Source organism: Plodia interpunctella, chromosome 1, assembly GCF_027563975.2.
Source record: "Plodia interpunctella isolate USDA-ARS_2022_Savannah chromosome 1, ilPloInte3.2, whole genome shotgun sequence".
In the NCBI taxonomy this organism is placed as follows: Eukaryota; Metazoa; Arthropoda; class Insecta; order Lepidoptera; family Pyralidae; genus Plodia; species Plodia interpunctella.
Genome location: NC_071294.1, coordinates 1,718,117 through 1,735,969, shown reverse-complemented (window position 1 = coordinate 1,735,969; position 17,853 = coordinate 1,718,117). Strand labels below are relative to the sequence as shown.

Here is a 17,853-nt window from a genome sequence, read left to right as displayed (position 1 = left end):
AAAACATTGACAAGACAGCAAAGCAAACATGACATTGACGTTTACATTTGGGAAAGTGTTGCGAAATATTAACTCCAATAGATATCGATATACCTATTCGTGGTATTTTGTTCATAATAGTATTAACTCAAAACTTTATATGGGCTAACGGTGTGATTAAAACCAGGATGACCCATATACTTCCTACTAAAAAGGTACTTATGCCAAACCTTAGATGTGAAGATTTCAATCCCAATCTTGTGGAATTTATGGTGATACATCATTAGTATAACCTTGCTGGCTGAGGAAGGATATCACCATGTAATTATTAGGAACTCCGTAACACATGGCACTCTTTTTATCACAAAATTCTTGCGGTAGCGAAACCACGGAGGCCCCGGGTTCTGGGTAGGTGCTCATTTATATTACAAATGCCAAAATTTGCGTGTGTCAGCAGGAAACCAGGGTTCCATTATGGTCTCACGTCGAACTTTTGACTCTTTTGTACTTACTTATACCTTACTCACCAGCACCGGGTTTTCTAAAGGGCTGCATATTGCATTGCATACAGTTTCATAATATCGCCTGGTGCGAAGTGATTCTTCTCTCTGGTACATGAATACCTTTTATACCGAAACTAGCTGCTTCGCACTGGGAAAATAAATGATGGCAATAATCGAACACAACACTTTTGTTGATAAATTTTATTTGAATTTCTGTACAATGTTGCCAAAAAAGTCATAATAAAACACAATCGCAGGCTACTGAACTAAATAAATCTAAGACACTGCTGTTCCTTTGTAAAGATAGTTTATTTACAGAGGCGAGTGTTAGGGGCCATGTGCATGACGGCGGGTAAATAATCGAGATAAAGTCTTATATATGGGTATATAATCGAATAACACGCGACAAATTATACACAGATTCTGAGCATAGTGGTAAATCAGCCTGTGTGTGTTAAGCACTACCATTTTTGTAGATGGTACCTATATCAATAACGGTATATAATTATTACTTTTGCCCACGTACACATGCACATGTGTAGATATGCGTGATTCTATCTAGACATGACAGCAAAATTAATTGTCGCAAGATAAGAATGGAAATAGTTAAATAAACTTGCATTTACATGTTTAATATCGTTTTAGAAAAATTCCCATGACAATATGTGAAACTATTAATAAAAGATCAGCCACGTTATTGGACTCTGTACAGGCGAAAATAACTTAACCGCTTCACTCAGAATGTGAGTAGATAGTATAGCTTGAAAACTATTTATACACGATTAAAAACCACGCTTCACATTACACAAGCAATTTGCAAATGGACTAAAATTTTACATCCAAATAGTTACATGGTAAACATGATAAAAATGTTGCCATATACAAAATGGATGCGCGAACATCGTCTGTATTTTATTTTACTCGTTAAATAACTCAATACAGGTAATTCGATCCATTTAGGTCGTACGACCATAAACCTACGGGTAATTTATTAGTAATATGTTTTAATTTAAATAACATAAACTTTGCCCTATTTTTATCCACAACGACTTTATAGCTGTAGATTGTATTTGGAAATGTCATGTCATCCCTTTCTTTGTACCTATATAAAAATATTATTTGTCGTTCAGGATAAAAATGACGCCAAGTCGTTATTAACAACTAATATGATTCACTATTAAATATGAAACCTTACTTATTGCGAAGCGTAACGAAACTATAGATTGAGAATTTAATGATAAATCACTATGCCTTAATAGCTCGCTGTATTTGCCTACACGTTATAATATAACCAAATGGCCACCTAAACTAAAACTATATAGGGAAACATCTATTTTAGCAATTTTAAACATACTATTGGATATCGGATATTTTAACTATATTAATAACTCGAGAGTAAAAACAAAATATCAACAAAACAAAAACAGAAAATACACATCACGCAATAAAACTTATCTTTTGAATTTTCGCAATAACTGAGCATAAATTATTATCATTATACATATATTAGAGTTTACAAGTTGCTATGTTATCTATTACATTATATGAGGATGTTACGTGGCTAATACATAAAATGCATATTATTATTTTGTTCTATGTAAAAAAGATTTATCACAGAAAAAGAGATGTAAATTATAAAATAAAATCAAACTGCTACTTTGACTAGCATATTTTAAAGTAGATAAATGAGCAATCTGCCTGTGATACCCAATTGCGATTTTAGAGACGGAAATAGGCGTACAATTAATATATATTTCTCAAGTATTTTACTTATAATACTTACATAAAATAATTGATCACATTTATGACAAATAATACGTTCAAATACATGTCCACGTGCGCCATCTATTTCATAGAGAATTACTGTATCGATAATAATTTGTTTGCATTTTTAGATTATAATAAACATGGGTGGGTACATACAATGTGCTATTGTCGATACCTTGGCCCTTATTGTACCGTGCAATTAATCAGCTCTAGTACGCAATGTATATATTTGATAATACTTTTCATGCAATATATTACATGGAATCTCGAAACAGCCTAAAGTACAAATACTTAGTACTATAATTATGCATTTTAGCCACCTAACAATGTATCCCCATTACAAAAATAGACCGACCGTCACCTCGTACAAATATATCATATCAAAACATGCCAAATCTTCTCCATTATTATACAAATGAGTAATTTATTATACAAAAAAACTTGCGTTGACAAACTTATTTCAATTATCTCTTCAGGTTATTCCCCACTTACCGATATGAAAGCGCATATATATATATATATGCGCATATATATATATTGAATGTTTCTAGAGTGCAATGTTAAAAGAGACAATTTATTGAAAACTCTTTTTAAATTATCCTGCATAATTTATTTTTTGTCGCATGTGTGTCGACGTCGGTCGTCGAATTACCTTCAAAAGTTAATAACTTTGATAAGCATTTGAATAAAAAATAAATTAGAAAATTAGCTGCCTCCCATTTAAAATAAGTTTGTCAATTTACGTGTAATATTAATATGTTAAAATTATTTTATGCCTATGCTAAAAGTTAATAAGTTACACAACTCCCAATATAGTAATATTGGATGGATCAATATAAATATTTACTCGGAAAAATGTCTCTTTGAGATTTAAATGTGGAGTAATTTAAGTACACTACGATATGATTTGTGAAAATGTTTATTACAAACTTTGGAAGGCTTTCAAAATAATAGTGACCTTTACTATGTTTCTCTTTCGAAAATTATAAAAACAGAGCGCATTTGGGCAAGTATTTTAAGGTTGTAACCACATTTACACACCACGACTCTCACATGAAGTCGCGTCAAGCAAACGGGATACAACCTTTATAAATGAAACTCCAGTTTACTATTAAAATTTTACTATAATAATAAGCACCAAACATCGTTTGGAATGTTCTGTATTGCACCACAAGTGAACAAAATCGAATCTCTAAAAGTTACACTCACAATATAAAAAGTATTAATTTTCTATAGAAAACAGGCTGGGCTAGTGAAAATAACGTCCAAAAAGAGTTTGTATATTTAAATAAATAAATTCTGTCACACAATAAAGGTCACCATTACTATACAATGAAGTTTAGCGGATATCATAATATACATTATAATACATATAAAATATATTTTACGGGTCCTATTCAGACCATGCACAAATCGGCTAATATATAATCATTTAATTTTCAATACATAGACACTTATATCGTGCAATGGTTCCATGAGCCGTATCGTCTAGTGATGAGACGAATTATTCTCAAAAAGAGTTAATCGATTATTCTCGATTGAAATTTATTCGTCTCACCACTAACCTCAACACCGGCCTTTTCATGCCTCGAATATTTTAACACGAGGCAACTTCGAGACATCCGTATTGTATAAAAAATGCGTGACGCTTTATAGTGTTGGTAAAAATTGCAAGGAAAAACTAACTACATACTTTTGGTATACGATGTCTCGAATTTGCCTCAGTCGTGTCCTCGATATCACATACATATTATATAATACCCATACATGAATGGTTTGTACAAATAGTGACTTCATTGTGCTTATATATGTTCCACCAATCATTGCACTGCCAGTCTTCACAGAAGATCACATGTCAGAGCACTTTCATATCACCCAATACGATACAAACTACCAACCGATTTTTAACGATAATATTCGGATGACACGTTAAATAACAAATTGGATAAAATGAAAACGCTCTTACTGAAACTTCTCTAATCTCAGACACTTTATCTTCCAAAATAACTAAGAAATGTATTGTTTGCAGTCCGGCAACGGAAAACGAGAACTTACTAAATTATTAATTAAAAACCAGTGTTAGTTTATATCCACAATTATGTGTTCTATTTCATTACAATTAGAGTTCAAATTTAATTTTTATTTGTGTAAATATATTCCGTTGCGGGACCGCTATTAATCACAATAGAGTCGTGAATACAACTCTAAATAAATAAATACTTATTTTAATATCAGAGACATTACAAATAAAATTACATTTACTGAATGGGTAATAAAGTCGCGTTTACTTTGATTTTATACATAGCAGCGTACGAGGAATTGTTCCATTCTTAGGGTTTGAGGCATTTAATTACTGTATTGGTGATGGGACGAAACATTTCGTAGCGAGTTTTTTTTAGTACACTCGCTATAATTATCATAAGTTTTATCGATTAAATCTACTTCTTCCCATCACTAGTTATTATATAAGTGGATTATTGTAATCATTTAATAGACTACTATTTAGTAAACTTTAAAGTTTATTGATATCAAGTTTTATATAGAATTATGGGTGTAATTTATTTACTGAACTATATTCATTTAGGAAACTTGGAAAATTATTGAATCAGTTTAGAAAATATTGTAACTCAAAAAGTTGATAATTTCTATCAATTGTAAGTAGGTATGTAGTTAGTTCAAATTTGTAGTTATATGATTCAATGTGATGCTTCATTGGATCATTACCATTCTATTTAAACTCAAATATCTCAAGTAAATGCCTCATACCTCGAGTTTCACCACATTTATACCTTTTTTAAGCAACATTCATATTTGCTGCGTGCGCCGAATATCTCATATTTTCCTATTAAAGGCGCTGATGTCACGAGTCAATGTCACAAGCTTCGACACAAACTCCACAAAAACAAAATCTTTCGATTCAGACTTTGAACAAGATCGCGACGAATTAAGAACCTCCTTTTTTATCGCTTAAAAACTGTGTGGAAATAGAACTATTTTATCAAGTTTATAATAAACTTGCTTTGTTTAATGTGGAACTAATCTCGCAAGTAAAATTTGATCAAATTCCCAGATTGATCTAGAATATGGAATAGCTTTAGTATTAATGTGTTCTATCATCAATTATGAATATATTAGATTGTAATAATAATTGTATATATTTTTATCTTCAATGTAATGTTCAATTTGTGTATTTTGATCTATTAGATGTGAAATAGATTCTGATGTAGTATTTCCGACTAAATCGTTTCTTCATTCTTCGACTACATAAACTATTTCTGATTTAGATTTTTAGTTTTTTTTTCTACAGATTCCGATGAAGTATTTAAAACTAAACATTTTCATTAAACTTTTTTTCTAATATCACTACTGATACAAAAGTTTGATGCGTAATTAATGGAGTTGTGTCGCGACATACTAGTGTTATGGTTCTCTGGAATCGAACCCGTGACGTGCCGCAGGCGTGGAAGCCACCAAGCTCACCGTCGCTAAAGTACAAGCCGGCCTGATGCGAGATAGGACTCTGCTGTATTTACCTGGAGTGGAAAGAGACAGATATATAAATAATAATCGGTTAGAATAGATTGACATATACTTTCGTCGGAACGACCGCAGCTGCGACCGAAACTCAGTTAAACAGTGTAACTCTAACCTCTTCATAGTCGTATTCCTCATGGCTGAGGGTCTTGCGTGGTCATTACGTGGAATGAAAGACACACAACAACTTTCTTGGCATTATTAATGGAATGCTTTGCCATTGCCTTCTCCATTTCACACACTAGTTAATAATAATCTACCAGAGTGCTGGTTTCCTCACGATGTTTTCCTTCATCGGAAGCAAGTGGTGGTCGATGAAAACAACTATACATGAGTCAGATTGGTATACAAACTCAAGTGTCACGAGTAGGATTTGAACCTGGGATCTTTCGATCCACATGCGGGCGTCTTAACCATTACACCACAACCGCTTCACCTAACCTAAGATGAGCAAAATTGTTACACCTATCTCTGTGAATAATCCAGTTTTTTTCGAAGGTTGACTGGTAGGGAACGCTTTTAGCATTAAATCCGCCCTTTGTACCATTTTGATTAACAAAGTTTGAATAAATACATAAATAAATAACAAACACACATATATCCCCACAAACTTTCGCATCCTAACTAATATTATAAATGCGATAGTAAGTTTGTTACCTCTTCTCACGCTCAACTCAACTAAACAAATCTTTTAGAGATTTTGCATAAATGTAAATAGAAGTACAGAGAGGGACATACCTGTTATCGCGGAAAAACAACTGTTCCCGTGGGGAATTTACGCGGGCGAAGCCACTTTATATAATATTAGTTGTTCGTCACGAGCTTAGAAATCGCGAACACAATAAATTTTGATGAGTTTTTACAAAATTGTGATAATCAATTTCAAAAACGACCTAAACTATTTAGATGCCCCACGAGTTTAAAAATTCTATTGACAGATCCCACATATCTAATCATAGACTCAACGCATACGAAAACTAATCAGACCCACTGCTCTCTAAAATACAGGTTTACAGAGAATCATCCTTACAGCTTTATAGCTGTAAGGGTGAAGTGACGTGAAAAGGTAAAGTGACAAATAAAAGTTTGTATTAATGATTATTATGTTAATACAAACTTTTATTTGTCACTTTTTATATGTACCTTTTCTGGAAAAAAAGATTATTATTTTCATTATACCTTTTATGTATTTTTGCCCCAAGATGATTTGTATAGAAGAAAAGACCTAGTTATTAAAGTTCCACAAACAAAAACAAGCTTTGCATATAGACAATTCTATATCAGCACGTTTATATAATTAAATAAACAAATAAATTAATATATATGGTAAATACAAAGAATGTAAAATAATGATAATTGGATGGCTTAAAACGAAAGGATATGAACAGATTGAAGCTTTACTAAGTATAGAAAAATAACATGTATAATATAATATATATGTGTGTATATAGATATATATTTATAAATGAAAATTAAATATCAATAAAGGTATATCAATACAATATTGAAAACGTACGTGTACATTACATTTTAAGTTAGTTAAGTACCTACCTAAACCTAAGTACTTAAGTGTATACTTTTATAACGGGGTTTCCTGGCACAGGCTTGCACGCTTAAAAGGAGACTCCAATCACATCCTTATTGTATTATGTGCTTTAAGTAATAAAGAAAATTTAAACTTTTTAATACCTCGCCCGCTTCGTTCGCTCAATAGTATATATAGCTCACCTCGCTAGCACTCGGAGGAGGAGTTGAGGTCGAGGGTGGGTGCGGCGGCGGCGGATGCGGGGGCGGAGGACGCGGAGACCCGAGACTTGGCCCTCGTGAGGCGGTCGAGCTCCGCGGCCGCGTCGGAGCGCGCGGCGGCGGCGGGCCCGGGCTCCGGCGGCCGCGCGCCCGGGGACCCCGTCTTCTTGTACAGCAGGCTGTTGAAGAAGTTCGCCAGCACGCCCTCGTTGCCCGGCGTGCCGGGGCCCATGCCGATTTTCGCGCCGTCCAACTATGAAATTGAGTGTTGCCAGTGTGAATTGGCTGAAGCGGTATGATATAATATTGGCTATGAATTGGCTACTCGACTTGGGTGTATTACAATAATTGAGTGTCACTTTAATTTATCAATTTTATTCATTACGAAATTTACTATTAGATATGATTCTTAGATTCTAAAATCCGTGACGTCACAATACCTGTCATAATAACTGTCACACAAGCTCCATGTAAAAATCACAATATTATTCAATTCCAATGTCAAAAACAAAATTTCATATCAAATATATTTAAACGACTTAAATAGCAATTACATACTCGAAAAGAAAGAAAAAAGTTATTAGATACTTTATCAGACAGCGGTGAAACAGACCCTAATGCCACATTTACACTCCACCAGTACCACTTCTCCTGCCGCTGCCGGAAATATTTCCCTAAATACTTCTGCGGCAATAACGACGCGAGTGAGCATTTACACTCAGTTTTCATATTTTTGTTCTCTCTCTTCTTTACTTATCAAGTCGATAAGAAAATTTTACAAATCAACAGATTTATAAACGAAATGCTGTAATCAAGTAACAAAATGTAGCGTGGCACGTTTTATTATGATCGAATTGCGGCGGCAACGAGCGAGAATGTGAACATTCGCTCATGCTCGCGCTGCGCGTCCTTTGATTTCCGCGCGAACAACCGACAATCGCGGGAACGCCGGGCTGCGCGAGTTAGCTATTTAAAAACTCGTCATAGTCGTATTTCTCATGGCTGAGGGTCGTGGTCATTACGTGGAATAAAACACACACAACAACTTTCTTGGCATTAATAATGGAGTGGTTTGCCATTGCCTTCTCCATTTCACACACAAGTTAACAATCAACCAGTGTGCAGGTTTCCTCACGATGTTTTCCTTCCGAAGTGGTCGTCGATGAAAACTACTATACATGAGCCAGATTGGTATACAAACTCATGTGGCACGAGTAGGATTCGAACCTGAGACCTTTCGATCCACAGGCGGGCGTCTTAACCATTACACCATCACCGCTTCACATTTGCATACCCTGCCCAATACGGCCGAGTGTAAATATGGCATAAGAAACACATTGCTTGCTGGATGGCACGTTACCTGCGCGGCCGAGGCGCGCGGCCGCAGCGGCGAGTCGGAGCGCGGCGCGGCGGCGCCCGCTTGCAGCGCCGCCAGCTGTCGCTGCAGGAACGCTTGCTCGTCCTCCGCTTGCACTTCCGCTTCGCGACTCGCCCCGCTCTGATTATACAAACGTTACATTCCACAACACTACCCGAACAAATATTGCTAACGGACATAACAGAGGGCTGTCTGTTGTTCGCGATATAAATATCAAGGCTTTTGGCCAATTGTAACGATTGATCAGTACTAAAGTAACTCTGGAAACTTTAAAGTTTAATTAATGTCAACACTTTCTTGGCTTAAAAAAAACTACTGGCTTTCTTGCTATTGACTTGATTTTATTTGGTTTTACTGGCTTTAGAATGGAGTAACACGGTATTGAAATCATTAGATAACTTTCTTTCCAAAGTCGGTACTTTAGAAAAAAAGTTATCAACTCAATCTGTGTGATTTGTCCTAATATATTTATTTATTTATCTATTAAAATTATAAACTAACGTATAACTAATAAACCTAACCTTCGGTAGGTTAGGTTTGTAGTTATACGTTAGTTTCACAATTACATGACATAGTGGTAACCACGCCCGTCCGCTATCTAAAGGTGTTTGGTTCGATTCCCAGCGCGATATAACACGGTTACATGAGATCACAGATGAGATTACAAAATCGCAGACAATATTTAACACACAGCTGTGTTGATTTTTCCTGTGTTAGTGTCCATCAGATACACGATACAAGCTTATGAAAAATTAATTATATGATACTCTATTCAAAAGTAGCTCTGGAAAATTCACGCCTCCATATAATATCGAATTATCTTAACACAGAACGAAAAATACCTAATGACATCACGAATTGAATTCCATTTTCAATGTCAATTATGTATTTCATACACGAGTCTGCCCGCGGCAAAACAGCCTATGTCAGTTTCCACAATTTTAACTATCATATCACAATTTTATATATCAATATCAGTATGGAACAACATATTGTATAAATTATTACAGCTCATACATTTAGTACATTGGAATGGTAACTTACTTTCCGTATAGCGGGCTGGACTATAACGTCCCTGTAGTAATCGTCGGGTTTACACGATTGCATGTTTTCATATAATATGCTTATTTTCTTCATGCTATCCCAGCCAGCGGGACTGAAACAATAATAAATATAATATTTAGTTTTATCGGCAAACTTTGTTCACGATAAAAAAAAATATATATTTAATAAATATTTATACATGCAGAAATATTAGAGATTGTGGAGAACTGGTGATAAGGAACCTCTTCTTCTTCATAGTCGTATTCCTCATGGCTGAGGATCGTGGTCATTACATGGAATGAAACACACGTAACAACTTTCTTGGCATTATTAATGGAGTGGTTTGCCATTGCCTTCTCCATTTCACAGACAACAACAACAAGTGTGCAGGTTTCCTCACGAAACTACTATACACGAGTCAGATTGGTATAAAAACTCATGTGGCACGAGTAGGACTCGAACCTGGGACAATGCGATCCAAGGCGGGGGTTTTAACCATTACACTACCACCATTTCTGGAACCTGTCATACTTTAAAAAAATTGTAATAAATTGAGCACCAATCATCGACAAACGAATTTTTAATATTTCATTAGCATAGTATTATCATTGAAAATTCGTACTCCACGACATATCAGTAGCAGTCACAAAACAAGTACCTACTGAACACCCAATAGGGTAGTTGCTATAGATTCAAATCAGACACTTTTTTTCAAATGTCAAGTACAAAAATTTGTGTTGAGCTACTATCACAGTGGGAATAGGTGACGTCACATTCCTTTTGGATTATAAAAACGTCCCAAATAAATAATTTAATGAGAATAAAAAATTAAATCAAACAAATAACATTTAATTATTATGCTTCATTATGTGAATGCATTTAAATAGATCACATAATATACATTTATTCTTTAGAACATGGTGATATATAGATATTAAAAGTACAGCATATATTTCATTATTAGAGATTGAACCCAGGCAACTATCAATTTTAAATGATAAAAGGTCAAAAAAATGGAAATATAGTTGTGTCAGTGCAGCTCCTTGGTCAGCTGCCTCCAATACAGACAAGGATGAAGGTTAAATAATAGGTGAAGGAGAACCAAGAAGGCACCGAAGCCCAATGCTGTGCAGAGAAAAATACTCACATTAAAACGGCGTCTTTCTCCACAATAAGCGCTGGCGTTCTGAAAGGTAGTCCGTATATCCTGTGCGTGAGGTACTTGTATAGGAGGTCGCAGTTTTTGTCCTCCTTAGCGCTGGTGTAGAACAACGCCGCGCCGTATTGGAGGCAGAACCTTCGGATCCACTGCTGCATGAAGTCGAAGTGCTCGTCGCGATAATCGTGCTCTTTTTCCAGTGTGCTCATGTAGTCAGTCTGCCGGGAAAATGAACCTTATGCCTTGGTAATAAGAGTAGAAAGTAGATTTATATAAACCAAAGTTAGTACCAATGTCAGTTCAGGAGTACTGAGATATTTTATAACATACTTGTAGCCCGGCTTGGCCCAGATAAAACCATTAAACTAAATCTTCCTCAGGAATGATGTATTGGTAAAAACCGTACAATAATTTGTGCGGTACTTTTTGAATTAATCACGTCCATACACACAGGCAGATGTGACAAGGAGACTTCTTTCTATAATATATGTAAAGACGTCGTGAATATTTTCAGTTAGGTAATTTTCTTTTTTGAGCTTCTTCAGATATTAACAGTGTAAACTAGCTATTTACCCGCAGCTTCGCCCGCTTACATGCCATCGGGAACATTATTTTCTCCTTATGAAAATGGGATTGGGATAGTTGAAATAAAATATCCATAGGGCATTTAAAATGCACACAGCGCCATCTAGTGTTTTATTGCAAAGTATATTTTATTAGCATTTAGCGCCACCTATAATAGAATACAGGTTTTTCGCAAATCTCACCGGAACAATGAAAGTCCTTCTCCATTATATGCGAAATTTCAAGAAGATAATGAAAAAAATTGATTGTTTAGATAACGCGTGAAGAGGTAATAAACAAACAAACTTACTTTCGCATTTATAATATTAGTTGGGATTGAACGTAACTTACCTTTGTGGCCACCACCACTATATCCAGACCCAGGTTCGTTGTAAGTACGCCTTCGGGGAGGGGGCTATCGTCATCGTCACCATTCTCAAGGTCGTCCGATAGATTCCTCGACGACCTCTTCATGGGAGAGGACGCTGTTTGCTCCATCTCGTCGCCTGGCTCCGTATACCTCTGCCATTTCTGTACCTGCTGCTTTTTACTTTGCTGTCTGTGTTCTGTAAAAAAAATTACATTCGTTTTTTAAAAATTAAAAATTATTTGTCTTAAATAGGGTACAATTTGATATACATGGCTGGTACATTGCATAAATACATTTATATTTTTAGATAGATTTTTACATGCCTATATCACTTAGTCACTATGAATCTAGGTTGTAAGTACATTGTAAACACTGCCGTCGCAATTTAAAAGGAAAAAATAAGTGGTATGGCAAACAGATTGATTACGATTTGCTAAATTATATAATAATTATCGTCGTGTCGTCGTATGTAAATGTTTGATTTATCAATAGTATGATAATTTTAATATAAAAAAAGGTGATTATATGAAAACTAAATATATGGGTTACTTCCGATGCGTCTATTATATCTGGAGGTCCTGGGTTCGATTCCTAGTGCAAATATTGATACTTGTGATCATAGATATTTGTCTGCAGTTCTAAAGTATGTTCTGTTGTGATCGCATGTTCATCAGCCCCATGATACAAAAAGCTTAGTGGACCGTTGAGTGTCGTCCGAATAGATGTTGATATGATAATATCGCTATGGTGATCAAAGGGTTTGCACAAATATAAAGATAGAAAGAAACGCATGAAAGAAACGCGACTTTTGAGCATTTCTGGAATGCCAAAGACAGATCACTAAATTGTTCAAACGAGGTTCGAGAAGAAATAGAAAAATATTAAAATCTATGGCGAAAATCTTCTTTTTTTTACCCAACTGGTTGGCCAGACCAACTGCGATGACTTGCAAAATAGGGTTTATTTACCTAAATCCATACATTTTTATCATATTAATATATTTTTTCAGTTTACTTATTCCGAATATTAATATTTCTCAAAATCACTGTTTGAATTTAAAAAAAAACACATAACTTAATAGAAATGAGCAAACTAAAAAATGTGATAGAAAAGGCAGTTTGAAACTAATGAATGGCGACATATATTAACAAATGTAAAATGTATTTATATTCAAGACATCACTAGTCGATTCGATTTGTCTCGATATTACGCTACGCGGGTATGACGCAACGCGTGACTCATAGCGAAAATAAACAGAACTTTGACTCTTAACTCATTGATTAAAATCAGATCAGATAAATTTAATAGTTAGGCTTTGTTTATATAGTTTTTGTTCATTAAATACCTGTATTAATTTAGATTTAAGATTAACCCTTCAAATAAATAAATTGATCGGAACAATGTAAAGGCATTATCATACGTGAACTAAATAGGTAGATATGATTACATTTTCAAGGCTTGTTTACACAACAGCAAGTTATCACAAGCAAAGTGAAAATACAAAACACAACAACAAAATGCTTATTCGTTTAAAACTTCGAAAATATGGTATTCTTAAAGGTGTATGACACTTTTTCCAACTTTAAAAAAAAATGTTTGAAAGACGTCTCCTCTTAATATTGCTATTTATATAATAAAGTTCTGTCACGATACCCGGGGTTGAGACGGACGAGTAGGAGAGCGACTTCGGTCCACGGTCGAATTTAAATTAATATTTTTACAATGTTAACTGGGCCGAACATCATAGGTGCTATGTATATACGTACTATAGCATGACATTTTACATAATTTTATTTTAATTTATTTAATTCTTTGCCATTCACTGTTGATTATCATGCATGTAATTGAATAAATATTTGTATATACACAGCGCATAATTTTTACATCTGTATTTTGTACATAAATGTTTGAATATTGATTGATACTTTTTCTATTCAATTAGCAAACTTCAATATATTATACCATAATAAAAGGAAATTAGGTATTTGTGAATATTTCTTATGTCATTTTCGTAATAATTTTCATTAATTTCCTTCTTTGCAAGTAAAATATTACATAAAAAGCGATCAAGTGAATAATAAAAAGATTGTGTAAAACCAAGCCAGCAAAAAACCTAAATTAAAAAAAACAATCATTAGATAATTTCAACACCTACACAGATTCAGAGAAACTTTTTTAAATCCCGTAATCTGTTTATGATAACAGGGTCTTTGGGTAAAGTCCATTAAAATGGTTTGATTGATGTTAATGATTTTTATTTTGAATAACTTTAAAAAGTTAATTTTTAATACTAGAATTTGGTAAATAGTTAATTGGATGGTTCTCAGAGGGTTTCGACCGCTGCGGCCGCGTATTCAACAAGGCAAGTCATGTTATTTAAGGCAATTTTAAGAAAGACAAGAATTCGTTTTACTTTCGTTTTAAAATAATTTAGTTTAAAAACATTAGTTAGTTAGTTTTAAAACATTACACTGTAGTGTGGTTATTTAATTTGTATGAATGATTGATTTTGGAAATGATTCCTTCCTCAAGAAGACAGACAGACCAATTACGCAAAAGTTAATTACAACCGGTACGCATGTCGGCTGAATTTGTCGTACAGACTGATGCATTTATTAACGATTAATTATGACCCATATACTATACAGATAGTTATCTATGGTTTAGAAATTCGTTGTCCTTTTCAGTATGAAAGCTTTTGTATTAAACATTGTTTTTCAAAGCTTTATGGTAACATTTTATTCTGGCCCATGACCTTATGGCGTTACATCCCCGGAAGCAACATGCGGCCTCGAGCGAGCGAGCGAGTCCTTAAATCCTCAACTGATAAAAAATATTTAGTCATAGTAGCATTTATAGTTAAGTAGGATGTGACTCCGAGCATGCCCAGAGAAACTTACACGTAAAACGTACTATTTAATGTCCCAAAGGCGCGACAAATTGTAGTAGAAATAGAAATGACGAAAGAAAATCTTACCTGGTGTGAGATCCAATTTGTCTATGTGGTCGCCGAGCACAGACGCCCAGCTCTGGAGCTGGTCGAGTATGCCCCATGGGGTCGTCATGGCGACTGTGAGCACCACCAGGGTGTGCGGGAACGTCTCCTCGCTGAGGGCGAACTTGAGCAGGTTCGTGTGTCCTGGATCGCCGTCTAGTACCCATACGCTGAGTCGCGTTTGATCTGATGACGAAAAATGCAAAATGTTAAAACTTTCATATGTTCTCTATCACTTTAATCGTCGATCGCAAATAATCGAAACACAATAGATAAACATTTGTTTGAACGCGCATTTGCACTGTTCGTAAACATAGCTAAAATATGTTATAATGTCAATATACATTTTGCAATATTTGACATTGACAAAACAAGACAAAATAATACTTTGGCTTAGAGTAGGCTTTAACTTTATTTTCAACTCTAGCTCTAGCTGCTGCAGGGAATTCGCTCTCGTGGGAATTTCGGGATAAATAGTACCCTATGTGTTATTCCAGGTTATTTTCTACTCATGTACCAAATTTCATAACAATCGGTCCAGTAGATAACGTGTGAAAAGGTAACAAACAAACTTACTTTCATATTTATAATATTAGTTGGGATAAGAGGGTAAATAATTAAGCAGTTGATACATTAGTTCTTCATTTGGAATGTGATCCTTATAAACAACATTAATTATTAAGACTGTTTTGTTAGTTAGTTTTAAATAGGTACTAGCTTTTTCTTATGCATGTGGACACATGTATTTCCCATGAGAACAGTTTTTTTTATGGATTTTGATTGTCTTTTATTCTTTATTGTTTCACTTAAATATTCCCTACTAATTGGGAAATTATCATACAAATTATTTTATTATAAAACATCTTCTTTTCCTAAACAACAAACAAGATATATATTTTTAAATTTATTTCACAAATGATTTTCAATTGTTTAGATAGAGAATGCATGGCTGCATGCTGCAGCTAAGGTTGTATATAAATTTAATACACCTATTTAAGCACCTAAAATATTTTGCTTTGGTAATTCAATAAATTTGTTATTTTATTTTTTATTACAAACTCTAATACAAGACTATGAATGCAATATTAAACTATTATGCCAACAACACATTTTAGCAATACAATACAACTTTATCAAATTAGAAATAAACTGTTTAACAAGGTGACACTTGACCTTTCAAATGAACTCATTCTAGAGATAGTTGCATTGAACGGAAAGCCATTGGAATCACAATGAGACAAGATGGATTTTATATGCAAATTAAATAATTAAGCATCTAATGCACATTAGTTCTGAATTCCAAATGTGATCCACTTAAACAGCATTCAACATTGTTTTTTTAGTTTACTTTGCTTCAATAGATACATTATGCAAATTGTCTTAAAACTGCAATCCAGTGTGTGCTTTTGTTGAAAACTTGGGATAAAAAGTACTGTGTGAAATATTCCAGGCATTATTCTGGCCATATACAAAATGTTAATAACATTTTTCAGTAGATTTTGTGTGAGAGATATGCCTATGCAAATATTTAAACTTTCATATTTTATTTAACAATACACTTCAGGTTCCAAGCAATATATTATGATGAAACTTATAACAGATTTTAAGTTAGACCTGCTTTCCAACCATCTGCACATCAAATTACATTGAGTAGTGACATGGTTAAGACTGTTGTCTACTCTAAGATTAAAGAGGAAATGTGTGTAATTTTAATTGTTGGTGGCCATATTTTGGATTACCAATGACTTTATAACATTATTTTTATTGCTATATGCCTATGAGGGTTAAACCCAGGGATGCATCTAGTTTAATAAAAATTTCACTTTAGACTACAAAATTGTTTCTCATTAACCTAGATAAAACAGCATTGACTCAATATCCATGTAACCTAACAGAAGATAAAGCATAAATAAATACTACTTACCATCTCGATACTCATCTCTAACATCTATGTAAGCATATTCGAGTGCTGATCCTTTCTTCGGATCTTCAACACCTTGTAATTTTGCTACCAAAGTTGTTTTGCCTGTCTCATTGTCACCCAAAACTAATACATTTTTATTTGAAGGTAGTTTCGTGTTCCCCTGATTCTGGACCTCTTCTAATATTGAAGACCTGCAAGAGAGAACTTATCAATAGAGCTGATGTGAAATGAACGCGATATACTGAGTGACAACAGTACAGGTGCCACATTGTTCCCACAAAATGTACCACTGTCACTACAATTAGAAATCATTTCACACCCGCTTTACATACAAAGGTAAGCGTAGCAGCTAGGTCACATATTTCTCAGGTATGAAGCTTGACATCACGTAGGTGTGACACATTGGATCCCCTATATGGGGACTGCATGTTATACGCAGAATGAACTGTGAATTTTTACCACAAATTGTCCTTTGCATCATTGCTGTCTTTCTTTTTAGATGTAAGCCCATTAGCCTGGCCGTTTGTCTCCATTCTTCAGTAATCTTAGAAGATAACAACGGCACAGAAAGGCTTTTCTTTCGTTTTCGTTTCTTCGGCCGTTCATACGTCACTCTTGCGATGATACCTAGTGTTGCAATGTTAAAATCAAAGTTATCTTCTAAAAAATAACTACCAAAATACGAATAATCTTTTAAAAACTACGATATTTTTAAATATTTTAAATATTTATTCCTTTTTAAAACTTCGGTAAAATAGAACAATAACACTGCATTGCTGTAATATGTATTTATGAAGTTACATTATTGTAATATATTCAGTGTAGTAGTATTTTCAACTGTCAATATGTTTTTTTTCTATTATCGAACCAAGTCGGGCACAGATATTTTT

At 34.2% G+C, this 17,853-nt stretch overlaps 1 protein-coding gene across 1 annotated transcript; it reads right to left on the bottom strand.

The window, feature by feature from the left end:
• Positions 1-668: 668 nt before the first annotated feature.
• Positions 669-17,603, bottom strand: Dlic (Dynein light intermediate chain). The gene is made up of 9 exons (XM_053770146.1): positions 17,423-17,603; positions 16,964-17,154; positions 15,022-15,225; positions 12,026-12,240; positions 11,099-11,328; positions 9,952-10,063; positions 8,890-9,027; positions 7,512-7,782; positions 669-5,782 (listed from the first exon to the last, which is right to left on the bottom strand). Exons 1-8 carry the CDS (start codon positions 17,494-17,496, stop codon positions 7,516-7,518), a joined length of 1,431 nt encoding a protein of 476 aa, XP_053626121.1. The 5' UTR covers positions 17,497-17,603; the 3' UTR covers positions 669-5,782; positions 7,512-7,515.
• Positions 17,604-17,853: the final 250 nt, after the last annotated feature.